Genomic DNA, 27,472 nt, shown 5'->3' with positions numbered 1-27,472 from the left:
ATACTTTGCTTGTAATTTTGATGGCAGTGCATAGCAGCACTATAGCTACTGTTCTTGAATTTAAAGGTGTTGAGATCCTTCTATCCGGTGAAACAAATGTATGTAATCTCCAAAAGCTTCCCCTTCTTTCTCTTGTTCCAATCAATATTGTTTTTCATAATTTAATGCAGTTGTTTGGATGTCGAAAATAATATAGGAACGTGAGGTTCAAGTAGGTTCATAGCATGAAAAAATATGCCTTCAATTATAGAGTTGAATTTTTTTATCTTGATTATCATAATTAAAACATAATCTTGTTTTGATTACGAGATTATTAGGTACCCTTATCGTCATTTAATGGGAGAAAATTGTGCCTCTACTTCTCTACAAATTAGAGTGGAAGGCAAAGAGTCTAAGATAATCTTTGTCTCTTTCAGTTGAGGTGAGTTAAAAATGAACACTTCAAGTGCATGTCATGGCTGGCATTGAATGGATGCTATTTATCATAAAAGATTGAGTGACATCTACCGCATAGAATGAGTTGTAGAATGCTGATTTTGGGTCTTTATTTTTTAAATGGGTATAAAGATCAATTTTAATATTGAATTTGGTTCGTGAGGGTAGTTTAGTTAGTAAGTTGGGTTTAAAGAGATATTGAGAATTTAATTAAAAGTAATATGGGTGAAGAGAGTAAGTTAGGTCACTAGAAGAAAAAAGCTCGTCTATCACGGTGAATGCTCGTGATAAATTGTAATCCACCACGGGCATTGTGCCCATTAGTAATCTGGATGTGATAAAAAATCTTAGTTTCTACCACAGGCTATGCCCGTTGTCAAACATAATGTAACTACGGATTGTGCCCGTGATAGATTGGAATTTAACATCACGTGTTACGACCGTTGTGAATTATTTATTGACCACGGTTAATGCCCGTTATAAAAAAATTTCCACAAATAAAAAAAAATATATTTTTTTTTGCAATTTTTGGCGTATTCGATCTCGAATTATATACAAACATGTTTGACGGTTCGATCGTTGAAATTAGTTTCGTAGAATTCGTATTCCATCAAAACGATACATTCACTAACACTTAAAAGAGTTTATTCATACTTTCATTAAGTATAACACAAGATTTTGTGATATCCACTAGTGTAAATATTTCAAATTGAAGATCGCATTCATTCACCGTATTCATATAGGGTGAAGAAGTGTACATATAAAAAATCATCAAAATCGGAGTTAAAATAACCGTTAAATCGTGATTTTTCGTTAATAACTGTCGAATACGTTTTTCCCGTTACTTTGTCTCAGAATGTTTTTTTTTTGCAATTTTTGGCGTATGCGATCTCGAATTATATACAAACATGTTTGACGGTTCGATCATTGAAATTAGTTTCGTAGAATTCGTATTCCATTAAAACGATACATTCACTAACACTTAAAGAGTTTATTCATACTTTCATTAAGTATAACACAAGATTTTGTGATATCCACTAGTGCAAATATTTCAAATTGAAGATCGCATTCATTCACCGTATTCATATAGGGTGAAGGAGTGTACATATAAAAAATCATCAAAATCGGAGTTAAAATAACCGTTAAATCATGATTTTTCGTTAATAACCGTCGAATACGTTTTTCCCGTTACTTTGTCTCAGAATGTTTTTTTTTTCAATTTTTGGCGTATGCGATCTCGAATTACATACAAACATGTTTGACGGTTCGATCGTTGAAATTTGTTTCGTAGAATTCGTATTCCATCAAAACGAAACATTCACTAACACTTAAAGAGTTTATTCATACTTTCATTAAGTATAACACAAGATTTTGTGATATCCACCAGTGTAAATATTTCAAATTGAAGATCACATTCATTCACCGTATTCATATAGGGTGAAGGAGTGTACATATAAAAAATCATTAAAATCGGAGTTAAAATAACCGTTAAATCGTGATTTTTCGTTAATAACCGTCGAATAAGTTTTTCCCATTACTTTGTCTCAGAAAGTTTTTTTTTGCAATTTTTGGCGTATGCGATCTCGAATTATATACAAACATGTTTGACGGTTCGATCGTTGAAATTAGTTTCGTAGAATTCGTATTCCATCAAAACGATACATTCATTTACACTTAAAGAGTTTATTCATACTTTCATTAAGTATAACACAAGTTTTTGTGATATCCACTAGTGTAAATATTTCAAATTGAAGATCGCATTCATTCACCGTATTCATATAGGGTGAAGGAGTGTACATATAAAAAATCATTAAAATCGGAGTTAAAATAACCGTTAAATCGTGATTTTTCGTTAATAACTGTCGAATAAGTTTTTCACGTTACTTTGTCTCAGAAAGTTTTTTTTTTGCAATTTTTGGCGTATGCGATCTCGAATTATATACAAACATGTTTGACGGTTCGATCGTTGAAATTAGTTTCGTAGAATTCGTATTCCATCAAAACGATACATGCACTAACACTGAAAGAGTTTATTCATACTTTCATTAAGTATAACACAAGATTTTTTGATATCCACTAGTGTAAATATTTCAAATTGAAGATCGCATTCATTCACCGTATTCATATAGGGTGAAGGAGTGTACATATAAAAAATCATCCAAATCGGAGTTAAAATAACCGTTAAATCGTGATTTTTCGTTAATAACCGTCGAATAAGTTTTTCCCGTTACTTTGTCTCAGAAAGTTTTTTTTTTTCAATTTTTGGCGTATGCGATCTCGAATTATATACAAACATGTTTGACGGTTCGATTGTTGAAATTAGTTTCGTAGAATTCGTATTCCATCAAAACGATACATTCACTAACACTTAAAGAGTTTATTCATACTTTCATTAAGTATAACACAAGATTTTTTGATATCCACTAGTGTAAATATTTCAAATTGAAGATCGCATTTATTCACCGTATTCATATAGGGTGAAGGAGTGTACATATAAAAAATCATCCAAATCGGAGTTAAAATAACCGTTAAATCGTGATTTTTCGTTAATAACCGTCGAATTGTAAAAAGTTATATTTAATATTGTTAATTTAACATAAATGCTTAATTAAATTATTCATTCCATTTTCTCATAACAATTCAAATTGTAAAAAAAATTAATTTAACATAATATATTCTTATATTACTAAAAATGATAAGTTTATGTTATATTAATATTGTTAATTTAACATAAATGCTTATAAATATTATTCATTTCATTTTCTCATAACCATTCAAATTGCAAAAAAAAATTAATTTAACATAATATATTTTTATATTACTAAATATTATAAGTTTATGTTATATTTAATATTGTTAATTTAACATAAATACTTATAAATATTATTCATTCCATTTTCTCATAAATATTTAAATTGCAAAAAAAAATTCTTTAACATAATATATTCTTATATTACTAAATATTATAAGTTTATGTTATATTTAATATTTTTAATTTAACATAAATGCTTATAAATATTATTCATTCCATTTTCTCATAACAATTCAAATTGCAAAAAATAATTAATTTAATATAATATATTCTTACATAACTAAATATTATAATTTTATGTTATATTTAAGATTGTTAATTTAACATAAATGCTTAGAATTATTATTCATTCCATTTTCTCATAACAATTCAAATTATTCTCATCTAATCCATTCTAGTAAATAACAACAAAAAATTATCAAAATAACAACAAATTAAAATAACAATTAGAGTGCAAACAAAATTAATTTAACATAATATATTCTTACATTACTCAATATTATAAGTTTATGTTATATTTAATATTGTTAATTTAACATAAATGCTTATAAATAATATTCATTCCATTTTCTCATAACAATTCAAATTATTCTCATCAAATCCATTCTAGTAAATAACAACAAAAAATTATCAAAATAACAACAAATTAAAATAACAATTTGAGTGCAAAAAAAATTAATTTAACATAATATATTCTTAAATTACTCAATATTATAAGTTTATGTTATATTTAATGTTGTTAATTTAAAATAAATGCTTATAAATAATATTCATTCCATTTTCTCATAACAATTCAAGTGACAAAATTAATTAATTCACCTAAATATGAATTAATTTAACAAAAATAATAGAAATTTATCTAACTACTTAAATTACAATTTTTAAATAAATAAACTTGTGTATTATACAATTTAAAAATTAAAGAATTTAGTGATAGAAACCTGAATTATAGAAGAATTCCGTCGTCGATCAATTTTTTATATACTCAACCAGCTCAAATAAATTCCCTACAACAATAAATTGTATCAAAACATTAAACATAAGAGGAGAAAATAAAAATACTACAAGCAAGAAAAACTTACCTTTGTGAAGAATGAACTTGGAAGAACTCGGAAGGTGAGAGAGAGAACAACAGAAGGTTTGTAAACCGTGAGAATGAGATAAATGCAAGAGAAAAAGAAGAAAACACGGGGGAGGGTATATAAAGACCATCAATCTGTCGCTTACAACCGACACTGGGTTTCAAAATATTTTAAAAAATAAAATATATGTCGCTCAGAACCGAAGTAGGATTTAAAATATATAAAAAAATCAATTAGTGTCGCTTCTATATGCGACACCCATACTTTATGTCGCTTAAAAGCAACATTGTTTTATTTAAAGTGACGCCAGTATTTAAAATTATTAAAATGTGTGTCGGTTATAAGCGACATTAAATGTTTACGTCGGTTTAAAAGCGACGCAGACTTTCTAAATTCGACGTCATATTCAGTGGGTGTCGCAACTCTCTTGTGCGCCACTATATTATATTAAACCGACGCAACAACTGACACTATAGGGCCCTTTTGTAGTAGTGATTTAAGAGCCCTATCTTCCAAACATCCCTCACATTTCTTGCATTCACCATTTGTTCACCAAAAAATGGCGTGCAAATCATAGGGATCCCCTCACTAATGCTTTCCAATGTAGAATTCCAACCATTGTGAGTCGAAAAGGCTCCGACTGCCAGGTGGGCCAGCACTTCTTTTTGTGGAGTCCATTTCACAATGTAAGCTCTCCCGTTCAACACTTATAAAAACTCGTTAGGCAACACTTTAAGCCAATCCGACTCTTGAATTAATCTGGGTCGAACCACCAACAAAAAGGATTGGCCACTGTTGGCGCTTGAGTGTTCAGCCATGAAATGCAACTCTGGTCTTGTGTCAATAAACTACTTGAAGAGGATACTGTAAGGCAACACTTGTGAAACGGACCTACTGGGAAAATGGGAACATTGGGCAGGTGTTCTTGGCGGATCGTGGCTAGAGCATGTCCTTCAAGATCTTCAAATGTATTTAAGATGAGTCCATAAGAAGACTTCAGTTCATTTGCCACGTCGACGACCAGTTGATAAAGTTTCTCAGGATCGCAATTGGGATTCGTTGGCAGGTCTTTAACTTTGGTAGGTGACAATTCTGTCACTAGCTCTTTTAGTCGAGAATCTAATCATTGCCAAGATAATACGAGCCAAACGTAAGCTGTTCAAGTATTTGTACATTCACTCATGTTTATAACACGTAAATAAGTAACACTAATATTAGGTTTTGTCGGATTAATTATTCTGTAAAACTAAAAGTAGTATCTGTGTGGAATAATCAGTAGGAACAAGTCTGAATGCCTTAAACTTTTAGCAACCTTATTATGTGCCACTGATATCAGTGTAGAGCTATTTTCTTGTAACCAACGTAGAAAGAAAGAAGCACATATCTCATGTACCTTGTATTGGAAAGTATCCTTTTTCTTTGAGAAGAGGAAAAGCAGCATAAACAACCAAGGTAGTGGCGCACACGGTCTCTAACATGATCCTCGGAAGCTTAAAGCTTTCCGCAAGGGATCGAGTGAAGTGAAAGTAAGTGTCGGAGATCAAGCAAGCAACTGGGTCATCTGAATTAACGTCATCCGATAACAATCCGGCCAGTCATTCTTTGAAAGGCTCGACACATTTAGCACTGAGACAAGAAAGAATAACGTTGACATCCTTCGTGGTCACCTCGGTTTCGGATAAGTCAATAGGGATTGAATGGTGAGTAAAGTTTGGGTTTAGGGTTGAAGGGTTGAGGGAGTTGAAGCGGGTGTAAATAATGGTTATTGAGAAGCCTTTGGGGTGTAGAACGTCGGCCAATTCTAGCATAGAATTTGTGGGGCTTTGAAACGGCAGCGGGAAGAGGATCACTCTCCTGCCTTTGCTTTGTTCCATTTTTGATCGAGAATGTTTGTGTTTGCTTAGTTTTTTATGACTTGTCAGCTTATGAATTTCATATATGCATTATTATTATAGGGCAGTGGAAACTCTGTTTTTTACGCTCAGGACACATGTTTCACGAAAGTAAGAAAAAGAAAAAAAGACTCCCGTTCCACGACTGTTGACTTTGTAATAAGGAGTGCAATTTAATTAAGTTAGGCATTTTAGCTAAAGTAGTTTTGAGATTGACATAACTTTTTATTTTATTTCTTAAAATTTAAAATCGATAAGTTTTTGAGTTTGTTCACTGTCAATCATTCTGATCATTTTATAAAAAATCTCGGTTAAATAAAGATTTAAATGACAAAAATACCCTTAATTTAATAAATAATTGACCAAAGTGATTTGACAAAATTTGAGGACACTTTTGCCATTTTACCTTATTGAAAAGAGATTTTTCACGGAATGACCAAAATGATTGACGATAAACAAACTTAAGAACCAATTCTATTGATTTTAAATCTCACAGACCAAAATGAGAAGTTATATCAATATCTGGTACCACATTGATTAATAGACTTTATTTAGTTAAACTCAGTGATGAGGTTTTAAAATAGACTTTATTTCTATAAAGCAACCTAATCAACTATTATTTGCAGCCCTCCTCTCTGTACTTTTTCTGTCAAACGATTCTTTTTATTCTCTTTATTAAACTTAATGGATCTTTCAGTTTTGTAAAAAATTATGGCTCCGTCGCTAAACCCAAGGTTTGAGCCCAATATTTACTCTCCAATGTCCATCACTTCAATCACTTTCTAACAGAGACAAAGTCTTATAAAGTGAGGGAATCTTTTGGTGGTGAGTCACTAATATGGGACAATGTAGAATGAAGATTTCTACTCAAAATTTTCCAACAGTTTGTTTACAAAGGTGGCAGATTCGATTGCTAAGCCCAGTAGTTTACTGTTTATTAGTATGTACATTACTCGTGAGCATGTCTATTAGTATGCATAAATCTTTTACTCGAAGTTCTGTATTTGATCATGAATCGTGTTTTGTATAAAGAAAAAGATAATCAACCATTTGTAAGCTGGCAAGAGAAAAAAAATGGAAGAATTCTAAGAATATGATAAAGATGATGGATTACCATTTTCAAAAACAAACGATTTATAAGGATAAAATATGATTAACCAAGCCATCTAAAGATTGGTACGAAGAGCCACCTTCTTTGAGGGAAAGATTTGCCTTTTCCATCAACTTTAAGGCTCTCTCTTTGATCTCTTCCCCTTCTTTCTCAACCATCAGTCTTCTAATTGTTCTTTCAACCTCACCTCTCTCAATCCCATGCTCCAACTGCAACCCTACCTTCCAAACATCGCTCACAAATCTTGCATCCACCATTTGATCACTGAAACATGGCGTACAAATCATAGGTACGCCTTCACAAATGCTCTCCAATGAAGAATTCCAACCACAATGAGTCCAAAAGGCTCCAACTGCTGGGTGGGTCAACACTTCTTTTTGTGGAGCCTATTTCACAACATAGGCTCTTTCGTTCAACGCTTCTAGAAATCCATTTGGCAACACTTGATCATGCAAGTCTGACTCTTGAACTAATCCGTGTCGAACCACCCACAAAAAAGGTTGGCCACTGTTGGCTAACCCCCAAGCAATCTCCAAAAATTGAGCGTGATCTATCTTTGCAGCACTCCCAAAGCTAACATAAGCAACAGATTTTGGCGCTTGAGTGTTTAGCCATAAAATGCAACTTTGGTCTTGTGATAGTAAGCTAGTTGAAGAAGAAGAGGTTGTAGGGCCGCACTTGTGAAATGGACCTAGTGAGAAAACTGGAATATTGGGGTAATATTCTTGGCGAATTGTGGCAAGTGCTTGTCCCTCAAGATCTTCAAACGTATTGAAGATGAGTCCATGAGAAGCCTTGGGTTCATTTGCCATGTTGGTTATCAGTTGATAGAAATCTTCAGGGTCGCAATTGGGCATCATTGGTAGATCTTTAACTTTGATTGGCGAAAGCTCCGTCACTGGCTCTTCTAGTCGAGAATCTAATGGTCAAAATAAAAAGCCAAATATAAGGTTCCTAGTAAGTATATATATTTGCCTTTTAATGCATATAAAAATGCTAACCTGGCTATGAAGAAGAAGAATCACTTTGAAGAAGAAGAATCACTTTGAAGTTTTTTTTCCTAAGAAGCACCTGAGTTTTTAATAATGTTTTGACATGTTTATAATAAAAGTAAATATTGCATAATCTCTTACGGACAAAGAAAAAAAGTGCTACGTATAAAAAGAATTTAAAACGAGTCATTAGTCTCGGTGTGGTGTTTTCAATCTACTCATATTGCATTTATTAGTAACAACGATGAGATAAAAAGACATTTGATAATAGAGTTTTGTTGGCTTGAGATTGTACCTGATATTGGTAGGTAACCCTTTTCCTTGAGAAGTGGAAATGCAGCATAAACAGCGAAGGAAGCTGCACCCCCTGTTCTTAACACGATCCTCGGCAGCTTAAAGCTTTCCGCAACCGATCGAGTGAAGTTGAAGAGAGGATCCGAGATCAAGCATGCAATGGGGTCCTCCGAATTAACGTCGTCGGATAACAACCCGGACAAGCATTCTCTGAAAGGCTCAACACATTTAGCATTTAGAATAGAAAGAAGAACGGTGAAATCCTTGAATGAGACCTCGGTTTCTGTCAAGTCAACAGGGATTGAATGGTAGGTGAAGTATGGGTTTCGGGTTAAAGGATTGAGGGAGTTGAAGTTGGTGTGGAGGATGGCTATGGAGAAGCCTTTGGAATGCAGAATGTTGGCCAGTTCTAGCATAGGGTTTATGTGCCCTTGGAAGGGCAGTGGGAAGAGGATGACTCTCCTGCCTTTGCTTTGCTCCATTTTTGAATCGACAATCGTTTAGCTTGTGACTTGTTAACTTATTGGTGAATGCTGAGGCGGCTGAGCTTGAGCATGGGAAAATATAAATATGGGAATTTTGCTCACGCATGACGCAACCCTGGAAATTGCAGGCTGGAATCTTATCTTATTGATGGCTCTGTTGATGCTGTTTTTTCCCTAAATCCCGCGTGTCGACCGCCTGCTCCTTTTGTCGCTACCTCTTTCATGATATTGCTTAGAAAGATACACAAGGAATATCATTGTTGTTATAAATAGGCAAAATTTAGAGAGATAACATTTCCTAGAGACAGGAGCGAAATAGTTGCAAAATATTATACCAACACAAGCTGTTGCAGATGAAGTAATGTATATTATTGTTATTAGTTGTTTTTCTCTTCCAAGTCTAATTTGATCAAATGTAGTGCTCTATTTATAGAGCAACCTCATAGGAAACAAACAAATGACACTATTAAACTTGTGAATGAGTTACTATATACATGTGGGCAAACATACCCACTATTTTACAACACTCCCCATTGGATGCCCACATATCAACATCAGTTGCCTCATTAAAACCTTACTTGGAAAAACTCAGTGGGAAAAAACCTTAGCGAAGGAAAAAGAGTACAACTTTACCCGAATGGTGTTGAGTATGCTTATATTGCCTCGTTAAAACTTTGATAGGAAAAACCCAGTAGGAAAAATCCTAATCGAGGGAAAAAGAGTACAACATACATGTATCATGGATGCTCCCCCTGAATTGTATCTCCCCCTAATTCCGCATTCTTCAAATTTGTAAGTCGACGTAATTCGATTCCCTGCACCAACTTCTGAAATGTGCACTTTGGTAAAGATTTGGTGAACAAGTCTGCTAAATTTTCATTGGAACGGATTTGTCTGACTTCAATAACTTTACCCTTCTGAAGCTCATAAGCACTGAAAAATCTTGGAGATATATGTTTAGTCTTATCACCCTTGATGAATCATTCCTTCATCTGGGCGACACATGCTGCATTATCTTCATGGATGATAGTTGGAGTGTCTGTCTTTGAAGGTAGACCACACGAATTCCTGATGTGATGGATCATTGATCTTAACCAATAACATTCACGACTTGCTTCATGTAAAGCAATTATTTCCGAGTGATTGGAAGATGTAGCAACTAGCGTTTGCTTCGTTGATCGCCATGAAATTGCAGTATCTCCATTAGTGAACACATATCCATTTTGTGAGCGGGCTTTATGCAGATCGGAGAGAAAACCAGCATCTGCGTATCCAACAAGGATCTGTTCATTTGTGGGCTTGTCTGAGTAGAAAAGACCCATATCTGTTGTCCCACGAAGGTATCGTAGAACATCTTTGACTCCCTTCCAATGACGAATTGTTGGAGCAAAGCTGTACCTGGCTAACAAGTTAACTTAAAAAGCTATATCTGGTCTAGTACATTGTGCTAAATACAATAAAGCACCTATTGCGCTCAAATATGGTACTTCTGGACCAAGGACCTGTTCATCATCTTCTTTTGGACGGAATGGATCTTTCTTAATGTCCAAAGAACGAACAACCATTGGGGTGCTAAGTGGATAAGCCTTGTCCATGCCAAATCGCTTCACTTTTTTCAATGTAAGCTGATTGATGGACCAAAATTCCATTAACACAATGCTCGATCTGCAGGCCGAGACAATATTTTGTTTTCCCAAGGTCTTTCATTTCAAATTCACTTTTCAGATATTCAGCAATTTTGTTGAGCTCTTCAGGGGTTCCAACTAGGTTCATATCATCGACGTATACTGCCACTATAGCAAATCCAGTATTTGATTTCTTAATGAACACACAAGGGCAGATGACATTGTTGGCATATCCTTCTTTAATCAAATACTCACTGAGACGATTATACCACATTCGCTCAGATTGTTTCAGCCCATATAGTGATCGCCTTAATTTGATTGAGAACATACCTCGTGGTTTGTTAGTTGCTTTAGGCAACTTAAGTCCTTCTGAGACTTTCATATATATGTTAGTATCTAATTCTCCATATAGATACGCGGTGATGACATCCATAAGTCACATGTCAAGTTTTTCTGAAATCACCAAACTTATTAAATAACGGAACGTAATTGCGTCCATTACAGGAGAGTATGTCTCTTCATAATCAATTCCAGGTCTTTGTGAAAAACCTTGTGCAACAAGTCGTGCTTTGTATCTTGCAATCTCATTTTTTCTCGTTACGTTTTCTTATGAATACCTATTTGTAACCTACGGGGTTCACACCAGGCAGGGTTTGGACTACTGGTCCAAAAACACTTCGTCTTTCCAAGGAATTTAATTCTGCCTGGATTGCATCTTTCCACTTAGGCCAATCTTGTCTCTGTCTGCATTCATCAACATAGCGGGGCTCAATATCATCACTTAATATAATTTCAATGGCTATTGCAAATGCAAACATGTCGTCGATGATTATTTCATTTCGATCCCACAATTCATTAGTACATGCATAATTTATGGATATTTCTTTGCTTTCATGTACTTCTGTCTCTTCAGGGACATGTGTCTTATCAAGGACATTTTCTTTTTCTGGAAGTACAGAATCACGAATTGTGGATTTATCATTCAATTTCTTTTCTTGAATGATATCATTTGGGTTCAACTGTGCCATCATCTTTCTCTTTCAATGGGCTGAATCTTTTGAGCCTGAGGGGTCTACCACGCTTCAGGCGTGCACTGGATGAATCATTCGCTGCCACTTTATTTTGTCCAACAGGGACATCAATTCTTGCAGGTGCGTTTGCAGCTGGTATATGTGACTTTGTTACTTTTGAAGCATCATTAAATGCATCTGGCATTTGATTAGCAATACCTTGAAGATGAACGATCTTTTTCACTTCATTTTCACATTGAGTGCTTCGTGGATCGAAATGAGATAAGGTGGGAACAACCCATGTCAGCTCTTGCCGTTCTTCTGAAACGGTCTTTTCTCCCCCTAACGATGGGAAAATTGTCTCATCAAAATGACAATCAGCAAAACGAGCTGTAAACATATCACCAGTCAAAGGTTCCAAATATCTAATGATAGATGGTGAATCAAAACCCACATAAATTCGCAGTATGCGCTGAGGTCCCATTTTAGTTCGTTGTGGCGGTGCAATAGGTACATAAACAGCACAACCAAAAACTCATAAATGTGAAATATTTGGCTGATGTCCAAACACGAGTTGTATTGATGAGTATTGGTGGTTGGCTATGGGTTTCAGTCGAACCAATGATGCTGCATGTAAGATGACATGTCCCCATGTAGAAACTGGCAATTTCGTTTTCATGAGCAGAGTACGGGCTATTAATTGAAGCCGCTTGATAAATGTCTCTGCTGAACCATTTTGGGTATAGACATGAGGAACAGGATGTTCAACATCAATGCCCAGTGCCATGCAGTAATCATCAAAGGTTTGAGCCGTAAATTCACCAGCGTTATCAAGTCGAATGGACTTAATGGGATGATCTGGGAACTGTGTTCGCAACTTAATTATCTGAGCAAGAAGTCTCGCAAAAGCTACATTTCAAGTAGACAATAGGCAAACATGTGACCATTGGGTAGATGCATCAACCAAAACCATAAATATCGAAATGGTCCACAAGGTGGTTGAATAGGTCCACAAATATCCCCTTAAATTCTTTGCAAAAATGATGAGGATTCATCATCAACCTTTAGTTGTGATGGTCTAATTACCAACTTCCCTTGGGAACAAGCCTTGCAAGGGTTATCATTTGAGACATCAATGTGTCTGCTCAATAATGGATGTCCATTAGAGTTGGTAATGATTATACGCATCATGGTAGATCCTGAATGACCTAGACGGTCATGCCAAAGCATGTAAACCTTTGAATAAATGAACTTCTGGTTCATGACAGTATATGCCTCAACTGTCTTTATGTATGTATAATACAATCCACTCGATAAACCATGCAACTTCTCCAATATACGCTTCTGGGTATCATTGGAGGTAATGCATAAATATTCCACATTTTCTACACTTTTCGTTTCAATGTGGTATCCATTTAGACGTATGTCTTTAAAACTCAACAAATTTCGAATGGATCGAGTAGCATATAATGCATTCTTTATGGACAATATTGTTCCATTTGGTAATATAATCTGGGCTTTTCCTGAGCCTTCAATTACATCTGATTGCCCTGATATTGTTGTTACCTTTACTTTTGCAAGTACCAAATTCGAGAAATACTTTCGATCTCGAAGTATTGAATGCGTGGTTGCGCGACAAAAGTCTCCGCCATTGCTCTTGTTTTGAGAATAACCATAATTTTTATTCATGTTCTCTGAGTAAAGAAAAAACAGTTTATTCATACTGGAATACTACTTTTATTGAATTGAAAATGGGAGCATTAAACCACAAGTACAAATAACAAGAGTACATTAAACATAAATAATTCAATCGGACCCATAAACTTCATTCCCTCTTTCATTAATAAAGTCTGTAGCATCCAAGTGGGTTGTGTTTAACTGTCGTGATAAATTGGTCATTGGATTAGGTGTTTCCATTGGTTGAGCCTGGTCGAAGAAATTGATCTCGACACCCTTCTCCTTGAAGGAGGCTTGATACAGATCCACCAGATACTTTGGGGTGCGACAAGTACATGCCCAATGTCCTTTGCCACCACACCTATGGCAACCTCCTTCAGGATTTCTAGGAGTGTTCATATGAGCTTTTCCTTTCTGGCGATTTGCATTTTTAAAGTTTGGGCCTAGATTATGCCTTGGAACCTGGTTGTGAAACTGGATACCATGGTTTTTGCCTTTCCCGTTCCACCGGCCTTGTTTGTGGCCACGTCCTCGTTTGTAATTATTGCCACGGGAGGATATGGTATTCCTTTCAAGGGAAACAGCATTCACTTCTGGGAACGATGCTGATCTAGTAGGTCAGGAATTATGGTTTTTCATCAAGAGCTCATTGTTCTGTTCAGCTACCAGGAGCACAGATATCAACTGGTTGTATTCAGTGAAGCATCGCACATGTTAGAAGCATGAAATGTGCTGAAAGTCTTTTTCAATAACATCTCCTCAGTAATAATATCCCCACAGAGCTTCATCTGAGAGATAATTCTAAACAACGCAGAATTGTACTCAGCCACTGACTTGAAATCATGGATCCTTAGGTGAGTCCAGTCATAACGAGCTCTTGGAAGAATCATCGTTGTCTGGTGATTGTATCTGTTTCTCAAGGCCTTCCAGATGGTTAACAGATCTTCAACCGTTAAGTACTCGCTCTTTAGTGCCTCATCAAGATGGCGACGAATAAAAATCATGGCATTCGCCCAAATCTTGAGAGGATGAGCTGCTCTTTTCCCTGATGGTATCTCCAAGATTCACTGCTTCCAGATGGATCTTGGTATCCAGTACCCATGTAAGGTAATTCTTCTCAGTAATGTCCAGGGTAGCAAAATCAAGCTTTGCCAAGTTTGCCATTTTCTTTTCTGAAAGAAAAATGAGGTGTGTACGAACTTGCAATAATATGTGTTCTGGATGAATATATTGTTAGAACTTCTAGTTCTTACAAATTTTTTATCTTCAGGCCAAAATGATAAGTACTAGAAACTTCAGGCTCGAGATTTACATGATTAATGAGAAGGGCAATTGTACCGCACCATTCTCATCGAAACAAGTATAGGATGGGCGATTATTCCGCACCACTTTAAACAGCAGAAAAATTTAAATATGTAGAGCAAGGTGGACGATTATACCTCACCACCTAAAATTGCAATAAAATTTAAATATGCAAAGCAGGGTGGACGATTATACCGCACCACCTAAAATTGCGATAAAATTCAAATATGCAAAGTAGGGTGGACAATTATACCGCACCACCTACAATTGAGATAAAATTTAAATATCAGAGCATGGTGGGTGATTATTCCACACCACCTAAAATTACTATAAAATTTAAATATGCAGAGCATGGTGGGTGATTATTCCACACCACCTAAAATTACGATAAAATTATATCTGTAGTCCAAGATAGGCGATAGTACCGCACCATCTTGGATTGCATAAATAATCAGTGGGTTAGTAGTCAATATCTACACCAAATAAGAAATCAAAGATATAAGTAACTGTTAGTTTGAGAACTAGAAGTAAACATGGTGAAAACAATTCTTCGCGAGGGTATATCCAGCAGTTAAGGCAGAGGAAGAAGAAGAACAGTAAAATCCTTAGAGGAAACATTTTTTTTCTTTTCTTTCGACGAAGAGAAAATGAGAAATGGTTAGAGATTCGTGCTGATAACGTGTTATAAATAGACAAAATTTAGAGAGATGACATTTATTAGGGACAGAAGCGAAGCAGTTGCAAAATATTATACCAACACAAGTTGTTGCAGAGGAAGTAATGTATATTATTGTTATTAGTTGTTTTTCTCTTCCAAGTCTAATTTGATCAAATGTAGTGCTCTATTTATAGAGCAACTTCATAGGAAACAAACAAATGACACTATTAAACTTGTGAATGAGTTACTATATACATGTGGGCAAACATACCCACTATTTTACAACAATTGTCTATATTTACCAATTGGGTTTTGGGCTTATTTTTCTACCAGGAACAATTTGAACACACACAAAAAATCCGAATTAAGTTTTAATTAGATTAATCCAAGGTGTTTTTCTCATCGATTGTTAAGATTTTTCCAATGTGTTTTTCTTTTCAGTTTAGGTCTATTGACCATATTTTTACAAGGCAACCTATCAAGATATTGTGATTCCTACACTTCTCTTTTGAGTTTGCAAATTCATAAAATAAAATTGCGTGAAAAATGGTACAAACTTTCTTACTCACGTTGAATGACCATATTTTTTTTGTTATGGTAAATGGGAAAACTCTATTACTAAGTTATGATTAAGAATTTCGTTTTCTTTTACTGCAAATATGGATCTTTGCATTGGAACACTTAGAAAACCTTTCGCAGTTTACTTCTTGGACAAGGCATCAGAAAATATTCAGAGGAGTTTCTGCTGATGGAGAGCTAGGGTAAAGCTAGTGGAAAAGCACATAGCGAGTAGAAGCATCCAAAGGAACAATATGCCAATATTTTTTTTTAACAAACAATATTATCTACACTAAGAGGAAGAGGTATATTTAGCCTCATAATAGGCTAGCAATAAAGTGATTTTAATTCGCCTTTGCCGAAAATCAAATCTAAGACACCTCACTTACAAGTGAAAATAAATACTACTAGACCGTAGTACTAAGTGACAATGTGCCAGTATTTTGAATCAATTAAAAGTAGACAATTTAAGTATGATGACTGTTATGTGTATATATATTGATTGGATGCATTCGATGTGAAGAAGAAACCCTCATTTTGTTGTTGTTATGGAGATTGATTTGATGCCTTCTAGGAGGCTCCAAGACAACTTTCCCCCTTGTTATTAAAAGCATCATTATTATTTCCAAAAAAAAAACCCCATCATTAATTTTTTTTTTCTTTTTTCGGCTTTCTGACGTGGATCAAATGGTGGAGTGTGTTAAAGATTAAATTGAAACGTGCTGTTTGGATAGCAAGAACAAGGCATTGCAGATTTGACTTCTAATGTTCGATTTGGGTCCGTAGGGATGGGCTGGTCCGGTAGTTGGACCTTACCAAGGGCAACTAGGGTGACCGCTTGGGGCTCCAAGAAATTGTTGGAACTTTTAGGGTGCATTTGTTGCACCGGACTGTCTCGGACTGGACTAACTTCAGGGACTAAGCTAGACTGGCTTAGACTAGACTAAACTGGACTATCTTAGTGAAGCGTTTGGTGCAGTGTCGGACTAAGAAGCAGGATAATGAAAACAGTACTGTCACCAGTTTGATGTTTGCTCAGACTAGGATTACATTATTGTTCTATTTTAATTGCTTTTTTATTAAAGATATTATTAAAATTAATAATATTCGATGAGAGTGAGACTCAATAAAAATACAAAAACCAAATTTTCTTGCCAACGAAAGAAACATACATGAATCAAGAGTAGCATTGTTCCAAACAACAATATAACAAAGTGTTCTCCCAACAAATCAAACGATGTTACATGAAGGTCAAACATCTAATAACTAAAGAAAATAAACCACCGTAAACAAAACATAGATCATGTAAAAGAGGCCTTAATCGGGTATCAAAATTTGATACAACAGCTACTTTAACACCTGCTTTCCTCAGAGCTTCAACCACCTTCTCAGCATCAGGATCACAGAGATGCCAAGCCTATGAGAAAACAAAGAAAAATATTATAACCCACTTCACACCTATATATTGCTATACAGAAAATGGTACGTAAAAATCACCCAACCTTGTCAGTCGTATAGTAGTTATAAAGTTCTTCAAAGCACTGAGAATCGGAACAGCCAGTGGAAGAACTGACTAAATATTGCCAGAAGGGTCTCCCATCATTTACATATCTACAATGAAAAAAGAGAAAATGCTCACTTTAAAGATAAAAGAGAAAATCAGAGAATTCACTCCAAACATGGCATAATGACTGCTAAATTTCTGCATTAACTAATTGAGATTAAGGGGGACACTGGAAAGTAACAGAAAGAAAGGATTCACTTCTACTTGACCAATCCCATTGAAAACACGATGGCTAGACGGGGGAAAATTCTACGCTAGACTTTAGGGGACTGTCAATATATTTCCAAAATACAAAGAACCACAAGACCATTCCTACGTCTTCACATTTCCTTATCCAGTAGCCCTCCCCTCCCCCATCACCACGCTCGGGAGATTTATCTACTACAACTAGTAGTCGATCCCATGACCTATTAGGTAGAAAATGCAAAAAGTTCAAGGTAGAACGAGAATCGTTCGATAACTTCCTCACTCCCTCCAATTGAAGCACAAATTTAATTGAAAGTCTGAAACAGTTCAATCTTTCCCATGTTCAACGGTCAAGCCAGAACGAGACGGGTGATGAAATCACAAAAATTTATGTATTCATATGGGCAGTAAGAATGTAAACTTTGAGCCATCAAAAGGGATTAGATCACAGTAATCCTTTTCACTGTTCCAGTCCATGTAAATGGTTATAACCTGGATCTCAAAGCCCTTGCGCAATTTCCCAACATCATCTGGCAGACTTACTACAAATTCTATCAACAATCAAGAGCGAACCCTAAATCAAACATTTGTGTCAAGCCATGGATTATATGAGATCCCAAACAAAAAGCTAAGAGCATCTACTGCACCACAATCTGATAAATACTTTAATCCCCCCCCCCCACACACACAAAAAGTAGAAATTCTAACTTCGGATTACAAAGTAATTGAACAGCAGAAGCAGACAAATATGTGAAAGAAAGAAATTTCGCATCAAAATTGACAGAACATTGAAAGACAGAGACGAAGCAAAAGAGCGACGGAGGCCAAGGTGTTCGTTTAGGGCAGGCGGGGAGCAGAGAAAATTGAGAGGGTAACCTTGAGTCGAAGTTAGGCTGGACTGGGGAAAGAGAGCTTGTTCTTTGCCGTCGATCGAGCAAGGCGAGGAGTCGAGCGGGACGAGAAAGAGGTAGTCTTAGCAGTCCGCTCATATTTGGGGGGTCTCGCTAGGACCACCTAACGAAGGAGTTAGTGAAAGTGAGTCCCACTTAATACCATTAAACTTAGTCCTGTAGCCAACAAACAGAAGATTACACTAAAAGCCAGTCCAGTACAGGTTAGTGAAGCCAAACAAACGTGCCCTTAGAGATATGGATGCTACTTCTCTTATAACAATTAATGTATTAGTATATGATAATTTTCATTGCTATAATTAGACAAAAAAAAACCTACAAAATTATAGAAAATACTTATCTTTGAAAGTGTAGAAACCACTCTTCGCTGATGCTTCATTACAACATTGTAGTTTGAGGCATGAGATAAGCCGATATTATATTATATATTTTACCCTAATCTTATTAATTTATTGGTTATTTTGTATGAATTTTGATACTTTAAATTCTATTTTTAATGTAAGACATTCGACTTCCTCTTGAGCATAAAGTAATCAAATGGTCGAATTTTGAAGTGATTCAAATTGGAGGAAACTCGTGAGTCTTTCAAGATGATTGTATCAAAGTTTCAGATTTTTCTGTTTAGCCGTTTGACCTTGGCAATGAAATAAAGGCTCAGCGTGCAGCTTTCCCATATTGACGTTTCTGGACATTTTGGATGTTTTGGAGGTCAAGATGGCATATTTTGAGGAACATTTATTCTGAGGATTTATAGGGGACGTCTTCAGCTTTCAAAAGCGACCTTTTAGGACCAAATCGAAGTTGATTTGGTCAGTCAAAAGTCTGATTTTCTGATAAGTCCGAATTTAGTTCAAATAGGAAACCTTCTATTTTCTAGTTTATTATTTTATTATGTTTCCTAGTTTTATTCTAAGACCTTTTAGGGTTTTATTTTGTAGTAGTATAAATAAAGATATTTAGCCATTAGGGTTTTGGGGAGAGAGAAGAGGAGATGCATTACTTAGCTTTTGACGATTCAAGTTTATTTTCAAGGTGTTTTCTATCATTGTTTTTAATAATATTTTGTTTTACTTGCTTGAGCTGTTTATACTACAACTACCTTGTTCTCTTGCAAGTATTTTTAAGTGTTTTTATCCCTATTTGTACAAGTGGTAAAAATCATATCAACGTGTTAGACATTGCCTTTAAGAGTTGATTTCTCCCCTTGAAGACAATGTCTTGGTATAACAGATTATAGCACCCTTATAAGTGTATACTTGCAGCATTCAGGTCAGGTGAACATCTTTATTTTTCCTTTTAGAGAGATTAACAAGTAAGTGTGTGTATATTTTGTGTGTGTACAGGTGGTAAAAATCATATCAACGTGTTAGACATTGCCTTTAAGAGTTGATTTCTCCCCTCAAAGACAATGTCTTGGTATAACAGATTATAGCACCCTTATAAGTGTATACTTGCAACATTCAGGTCAGGTGAACATCTTCATTTTTCCTTTTAGAGAGATTAACAAGTAAGTGTGTGTGTATTGTGTGTGTGTGTGTATGTGTAGGGAATTGCTTTGGTACTCCAAAATTCTCATTTTGCACTTGAATGTGTATGTGTGTGTGTGTGTGTGTGTGTGTGTAGGGAATTGCTTTGCTACTCCAAAATTCTCATTTTGCACTTGAAACTTTCTATATCTAGAAAGAAAGATACACTTGTCAAAAGTGCATAATGAAATTTTTGGAGTCCAATAACAGTACACACACACACACAAGCCCCTTTATGCAAAGGGATCCCCATTTTTTTCAAAAAATGGGGATTAGGTGTAAGGTTCACTCCATATCGAACTTCAACGATCAAAACCGTCTATTTTGTAAGTCTCGATTCATAGATTATCCTTGCAAAAATTCAATTCAATCCAAAAACATTTGCCTATTTAATTATCAAGATAAAATTTCATTGTTTCTTATATAACAAAGTATTCGTTAATTTCTTTGAATCCAATTAAATGTCTTAAATATTTCCGATTTGGCTAATATTTTGCAAAGATGATCTATGAGGTGCAACTTGAAAAATAAACAGTTCGGATCGTTAAAGTTCGATGCGGTGTGGATCCCACAACTAATCCTCATTTTTATAAAAAAAAATGGGGATCACTTTCCTTAAAAATTTCCTATATATATAAAGGGTAATGCTAGGAAGATTAAATTTTTAAACTAAATTTTGAAACTAAATGATGTGTTATCAATAAAAAATAAGCACATTAATCAACATTGAAGTAATAATCCACTCATCAACAACCACGTCATTTAGTATACAAAATTTTATTTAAGAATTTAGTCTCACTAACATTACTCATATATAAAACTATCACAAGGAGACATTGGCCAATGAATGAGAACTCAAAGAGCATATTATTATACAATAAATTTCTAAACATATTACCCCCAACGTTAGGATATAAGGAAAATATCAGTTTTTGTTTAAAAAGGAAAACTGATATTAGCACATGGTATGCTGCACATGATCGATTGACTAACTAACAATATTAGACTACGTAGTATAAAACCAACGTTATAATGTATCAGTTTTGATTTCCAGTAAAACTGAAATTAGGAATGAGATTAAAATGATCAATAGTCACTTAGTAGTTAGTACTATAGTCTAGTGATATTTTTTTCACTTGTAAGTGAGAGATCTTAGGTTTGATTCTCGCCTAAGGTGATTTGAACCATATTATTGCTAACACATTGTGAGGCTAAGCTCATCCCTTTACTCTTAGTGTAGATGATATCATTTGTTCAAAAAAACAAAAACAAAAAATTTATAATGATTAGATTGGTACGAAGAGCCATCTTTGAGGCAATGATTTGCCTTCTCCATCAACTTTTAAGGCTCTCTCTTTGATCTCTTCCCCTTCTTTCTCAACCACCAGTCTTCTAATTGTTCTTTCAACCTCATCTCTCTCTCTCAATCCCATGCTCCGACTGCACCTCTCTAGAAAGTTGGCTCTTCCTTTAATTGTTATTTACTATTCTAAGCTTCATTTTCAAGTCTAAATAAAGTGTACTTGAGATAGGTCGACAGGGATTGAATGGTAAGTGAAGTGTGGATTTAGGGTTGAAGGGTTGAGGTGGTTGAAGCGGGTGTGAATAATGAATAATAGTTATGGAGAAGCTTTTTTGGAGTGTAGAACGTTGGCCAGTGTAGCATAGAAGTGATGTGGCCTTGAAACGGCAGTGGGAAGAGGATCACTCTCCTGCCTTTGCTTTGCTCCATTATTGTATCGAGAATGTTAGCGTTTGCTTAGCTCTGTGTGACTTGTGAGCTTTATGATTTCATATATGTAAAGATATTATTGGGTAAGTTGAAATTGAATTTTTCTCCATGTTTCACGTTTAGCCAAAAAAAACCAAAAAAGGACACATGTTTCATAACTGTATGACTTTATAACAAGATTCTAAAAAGTGTTGACGCTATTCGGACGACGGGCAAAGGTCTAATGCCTAGAGCTCTAAGTAAGTGTCTAGATGGATCTTACTAGCCAGGTTGGAGATCTACATCAGCATTTTTGCGGGCTTGGAGATCCGCTGTGAAGTTTACAACACGAAGTCTTTTCTCTCTGATTTTATACTCATCAATTCTCTCCCTTCACCAACCCTAACCCACATCTTTCTCTCTCCCTCCCTCCCTCCCTCCTAGTATTTTAGATTTTTTTAACCAATTTTCAAGTTCTATTAAAAGACCGAACTGAACTGAAATTTTGGTTTGGTTTCAATTTTAAAATAAAAAAACAAACCAAATGAAATTGAACTTACCCCTACGTGCAATGATCCTAAAATGACTAGAGTCGACGCTTCATGGTACTTAGGGATTGATGGACCTTGGTTGACTCATCTTAAATATGCGACGTCTTAATGACGTGCGCATTGTTTTATGTGTGCCTCAGTTTCCGTGATGCTTCTATTGTGGTTAGAAGTGTGTAGGACTCTAGGTGAGTGAAATTAACTAATATTATGTGCTAACGATTTTGCAATTTTTTGGTACCCAATCATCATGGAGTGAAGACGATAAAGCCTGAGTTTATACTTTGTGGATATAACATAAATTTATAAATGTGTTTGTTATCTAGTAATCATATGCTTTTATGAAATGATATATCTATGATATTTGAAATGAGTGCAAACTGAAAGGGCTAATAAAGGACTGCTGCTATAGTATTATGGGGTTAAATGACATCGAGTCTGCACCTATAACAATATGGTATATGGTGGTCGGGCTTTGTTAATATGTATTGTCGACCATTACTATTTAGTGATTGTGCTTGGTAAAATCTGCATTGGGCATTCATTAATTTTTAGCATGAGTGTGGTGCTGGATGGCCATACCAGTTCTAAGGGATGATTGTGCTTGGTTAAGCCGATATATGCGCAATCATTGCCTCATCAGTAAGCTCTAAGGCTTTGTGCTTGGTTAAGCCGCTATGGGCGACTACTACCTATTTGGTTACTTGAGTGGGTTCAGGACTTGCGGGCCTCGTACAAACTGTGTCACTCTAGATCCATTCTTTTGTTACATGTGTGAAAGAAACGATTGAGTACTGTGGGTCAATCATGAAAAGTCAGTTGAATGCTTGTGTGGATTCATTTGGGATTTCCAGTGATATTTTAGTATATGAACAAATAATTTATGAAATGATGTTTTTAAACTGAGATTGTTTGATTTTTAATCATATATTTTTACTTATACGAGCTTTGCAGCTTACTAGGTTTTGTCACAAGCTCGACACCTTTTCACGATGTAAAATTGTTTTTGTAGAGTAACTAGTGTTGGATTTTCGTGCATATAATTTAGATTAATTTAATTCTAATAATTAAAAATGTAGTTGAAGTAAATAAATAAATATGATATGCAATCCCAATTACATATCTAGTTTGTTGTAAAATCGATAAAGCAACAATGAAGATGGTAAATAGTCACGTAAAATCGATAAAGCGAAATTTTCATACTCTTTCAAATGAGAAATGTGAAGAAGACTATCTCGAAGTGGACTCTTCATAAACTTTCTGCCACCTCACGTTTTTAGCACAATATATTATAATGTTAAGACGAAAATTGTGCAAAAAATATAATGTGGCAAAGAATCGATAGATAATTCTACTTTTAAGAGTGCTTACCATTTCTCTTTCCAAATTAGGCAATATTACCTACTTCAACATAAGTAGGCAAAGCGGGCCCCACAACCTCTTTTATTGTAAACTATTCTATGTGGTCCTCAAATGGGGTTTATATATTATTTATCTTTTTGGTGAATAACAAACAAATATGTGAAAGAAAATAATATAACACAATTTTGTCTACTTAGTTTGCTTAATCCGTTGAAGTAACAAATTTTTTCCATAAGATAAATGAGTAGAAAACATACCACATAAGTTAGTACAATACAATTTTGCCTATTTTCTTGCCCACACCATAGATGGATGCGCTTATGCTTCTTATTTCATTCTACTCATATGTGAGACTAATCTTACCCCTTTCTCTTTAGTGTAGATAATATCATATGTTTCAAAAAAAAAAACCCACCAACTATCACTCTCTACCGTCATACCACCCACCTGAAGATCATTCCGTTTTAACTTACCTCTTTGATCCTATAATATATAAAGAAAACTAATGAAAATAGCTTCAAAACTTTGAGTTTTAACCAAAAGTCACCTAATAACTTTTATTTAATAATAAGGACAAGATATAAAAAAACAAAAACTTGTTCAACCCAAAGCGCGTGTGCATGCGAGCAATGCGAAAGCAAGCATCTACCAATTCAACAGAAAACCAACAATGCAAAAGCAGCACAGAAATTACATTTTAAATATTTCATCTGGAAGGAAAAGGTTCAAAGAGAGAGAGAGAGAATGTGAGGGTAGAGAGAAGAGAATGCCAACCAAATCTATTCAAACTGACATCAACAAACCCCAAAAAAATTTAGAGAGAGGGAAATTTGAGATAAAAATATATATTGCTGACATCAATACATGACTACCGCTTAGCCTTACACATGGGGTAGCATCTCATCATCACCCTATGTTCAAATTATGAAATTCTTTATTAATTTTAACCTTAACCAGCTAAAACCTAAAAATAAAAAATATTAGATTATGATCCTCAATGAAAGTGTAGACATCGAACTTTCGGTAAATAAATGTTGACCGATAAATCAAAGTTTCAACACTCATGTATTACATAAATTTTACACGTAGCATGTGTCTAAACAAAAAATCGAAATAAGTGGGAAAAGTCATCAAACAGGACACGTGTCAACACCTGGCAGAAACGACTTATTTCATCTGGGATATTATATTCAAAATTAGGCCTTAGAAAATTCTATAAATAGAAGCCAATTTCATTCATTTAAAAGGACAAATTCATATTACACCTTGAAGCTCTGAAGCTCTGAAACTCCAAAGCTCTCAAGCATCCAAATCCCGAAGAATCAAGAAAGCCTTCTTCGTTCTTCGTTCTTCGTTCTTCGTTCTTCGTTCTTCGTTCTTCGTTCATCGTTCTTCCAAGATCAAGCCCCGACGGCCCTTGGATCAACAATCATCCACCTTTAAGATCAAGCCCCGACGGCCCTTTGAAAAACTTCCACTAATTCAAGATCAAGCCCCAAAGGCCCTTGAAGAACTTCCACCAATTCAAGATCAAGCCCCGACGGCCCTTGAAGAAAGTGTTCATCGTTCATCATCCGTTCGTCCCGAAGAATCAAGAAAGCCTTCTTCGTTCTTCGTTTTTCGTTATTCGTTCTTCGTTCATCGTTCTTCCAAGATCAAGCCTCGACGACCCTTAGATCAACAATCATCCACCTTCAAGATCAAGTCCCAACGGCCCTTGGATCAACAATCATCCACGTTCAAGATCAAGCCCCGACGGCCCTTTGAAGAACTTCCACCAATTCAAGATCAAGCCCCAAAGGCCCTTGAAGAACTTTCACCAATTTAAGATCAAACCCCAAAAGCCCTTGAAGATCTGTTCATCACTGTTCTTCAAAGATCAAGCCCAAAAGCCCCTTGAAGATCCGTTCATCACCGTTATTCAAGATCAAGCCTCAACGGCCCTTGAAGAAACGCTCATCCTCAAGATCAAGCCCCAACGGCTCCTTGAAGATCCGCTCAAATCCACCTTCAAGATCAAGCCCACGGCCCTTGAAGAACGTTCATCCTTAGATCAAGCCCAACGGCCCTTTGGATCAATCGCACATCCACAAATCAACACCTTATGGAGATCGAATCAGATGATCAAATTTAAGAGAGATTGTAACCCAAAATCATCAAATACAAATATTATTTTGTGCACGTTGTTCTTGTCTCTTTTCTTTCAGGAAATTTTCGTGTTCACAAATTTGGCACGCCCAGTGGGACCATCTTTACCTCTCATCTCTTTCTCCGTTCAAGAAATTTAAGCACACTTCCAAAATTAATGGCATCAAGAAAGAGCATCCTCGTCGCAAGTGGTGTCACTTTGGGCATCATGACTCGAAGCAAGACAAAAGCTACTTCTGCCGCCTCTTTCACCTCTGCATCAACTCTGCCAAGGGAACAAAAGCACCCAAGGCACGAGCCTGTAATCACCTTAGCCTCACTAAGGGCACCAAGGGGGCAAAGCCCAAGGAAATACTCTGAATCCATGCTTTCCGATGCCGATTCAAGCGGTAGTTCAGCCATGCAAGTCATGATCACTGGAGCAACTTCAATCGATGAGCAGCTGGCTCAAATGAATGAAGCAATCGCAAGGCTAACCCGAATTGTGGAAGAAAAAGACTTGCAAATTGCAGCACTAGTAAACCGATTGGAGGCGTAGGACAGCGAGAAACCCGACCTAGAGGATTATCTACTAAAGGGAGGAGCTGGCGGAAAAGATGAGCCTCCGGTGAAGAAAATTGATGCGAAGCCGGAGCCAGACTAAGCAGCAGCACTCATGGGATCTCTTTCTATCTAGCAGCTGCAAGAGATGATCACCAACACCATCAAGGCACAGTACGAAGGGAGCTCCCATGCCTCCACGTTGTACTCGAAGCCTTACTCCAGGAAGATCGACGCCTTAAGGATGCCGATGGGCTATCAACCGCCGAAGTTTATGCAATTTGACGGAAAGGGAAACCCGAAGCAACATGTCGCACATTTCGTCGAAACCTGCAACAATGCAGGGACGGAGGGAGATTACCTCACCAAGCAGTTTGTGCGCTCGTTAAAAGGAAACACATTTAAGTGGTACACGGACCTGAAGCCCGAGTCCATCAACAGCTGGGAACAGTTGGAAAGGGAATTCCTCAACCGCTTCTACAGTACCCGCCGCACTGTGAGCATGCTAGAGCTGACGAGCACGAAGCAATAGAAGGAAGAACCAGTCATGGACTACATCAACCGATGGCGTAATCTAAGCCTCGACTGTAAGGACAGAGTCTCCGAGATTTCTTCAATCGAGATATGCATCCAGGGCATGCAATGGGGTTTACAATACATCCTTCAAGGTATCAAACCACGAACTTTTGAAGAATTAGCCACCCGTGCCCACGACATGGAGCTGAGCATCGCCCACCATGGAAAGAATGAGCTAATCACCGATTTCAAAAGGGACAAGGTGTTTACTTCAAGAGCAGACAATCATGGAAAAAAGCCCGCCAAGGAAGCTTTTACCACCAATACCACCCCTATCAAGGCCTCGTCCGCACCCATCAAAATCTCCTTCAATAACAAAGCAAATGAGATAAAAAGAAGTGAGCCTTCCCATACCCAAGATAGGTACAAAAACACCTTGAGGGAACTGGAGCAGAAGGTATATCCTTTTCCGGACTCCGACATGGACGCAATGCTGGACGACTTGCTGGAGAAAAAGGTGATTGAGT

At 36.1% G+C, this 27,472-nt stretch overlaps 2 protein-coding genes and 1 pseudogene across 2 annotated transcripts; all 3 read right to left on the bottom strand.

The window, feature by feature from the left end:
* Window positions 1-4,799: 4,799 nt before the first annotated feature.
* LOC103426407 (UDP-glycosyltransferase 76B1-like) lies at window positions 4,800-6,203 on the bottom strand (annotated as a pseudogene).
* A 1,110-nt stretch (window positions 6,204-7,313) lies between these two features.
* Window positions 7,314-9,225, bottom strand: LOC103426393 (UDP-glycosyltransferase 76F1-like). The gene is made up of 2 exons (XM_070819206.1): window positions 8,620-9,225; window positions 7,314-8,251 (listed from the first exon to the last, which is right to left on the bottom strand). The coding sequence occupies exons 1-2, from the start codon at window positions 9,098-9,100 to the stop codon at window positions 7,719-7,721; spliced, it is 1,014 nt and encodes a 337-aa protein (XP_070675307.1). The 5' UTR covers window positions 9,101-9,225; the 3' UTR covers window positions 7,314-7,718.
* A 4,319-nt stretch (window positions 9,226-13,544) lies between these two features.
* On the bottom strand, window positions 13,545-14,305 carry LOC139189721 (uncharacterized). Its single transcript, XM_070808885.1, has 2 exons — window positions 14,127-14,305; window positions 13,545-14,025 (listed from the first exon to the last, which is right to left on the bottom strand). Exons 1-2 carry the CDS (start codon window positions 14,303-14,305, stop codon window positions 13,545-13,547), a joined length of 660 nt encoding a protein of 219 aa, XP_070664986.1.
* Window positions 14,306-27,472: the final 13,167 nt, after the last annotated feature.

The sequence above is a fragment of the Malus domestica genome, chromosome 01, assembly GCF_042453785.1.
Source record: "Malus domestica chromosome 01, GDT2T_hap1".
NCBI classification, from domain to species: domain Eukaryota; kingdom Viridiplantae; phylum Streptophyta; class Magnoliopsida; order Rosales; family Rosaceae; genus Malus; species Malus domestica.
The sequence above is the reverse complement of the archived record's forward strand: the minus strand, read 5'-3'. Positions and strand labels throughout refer to the sequence as shown.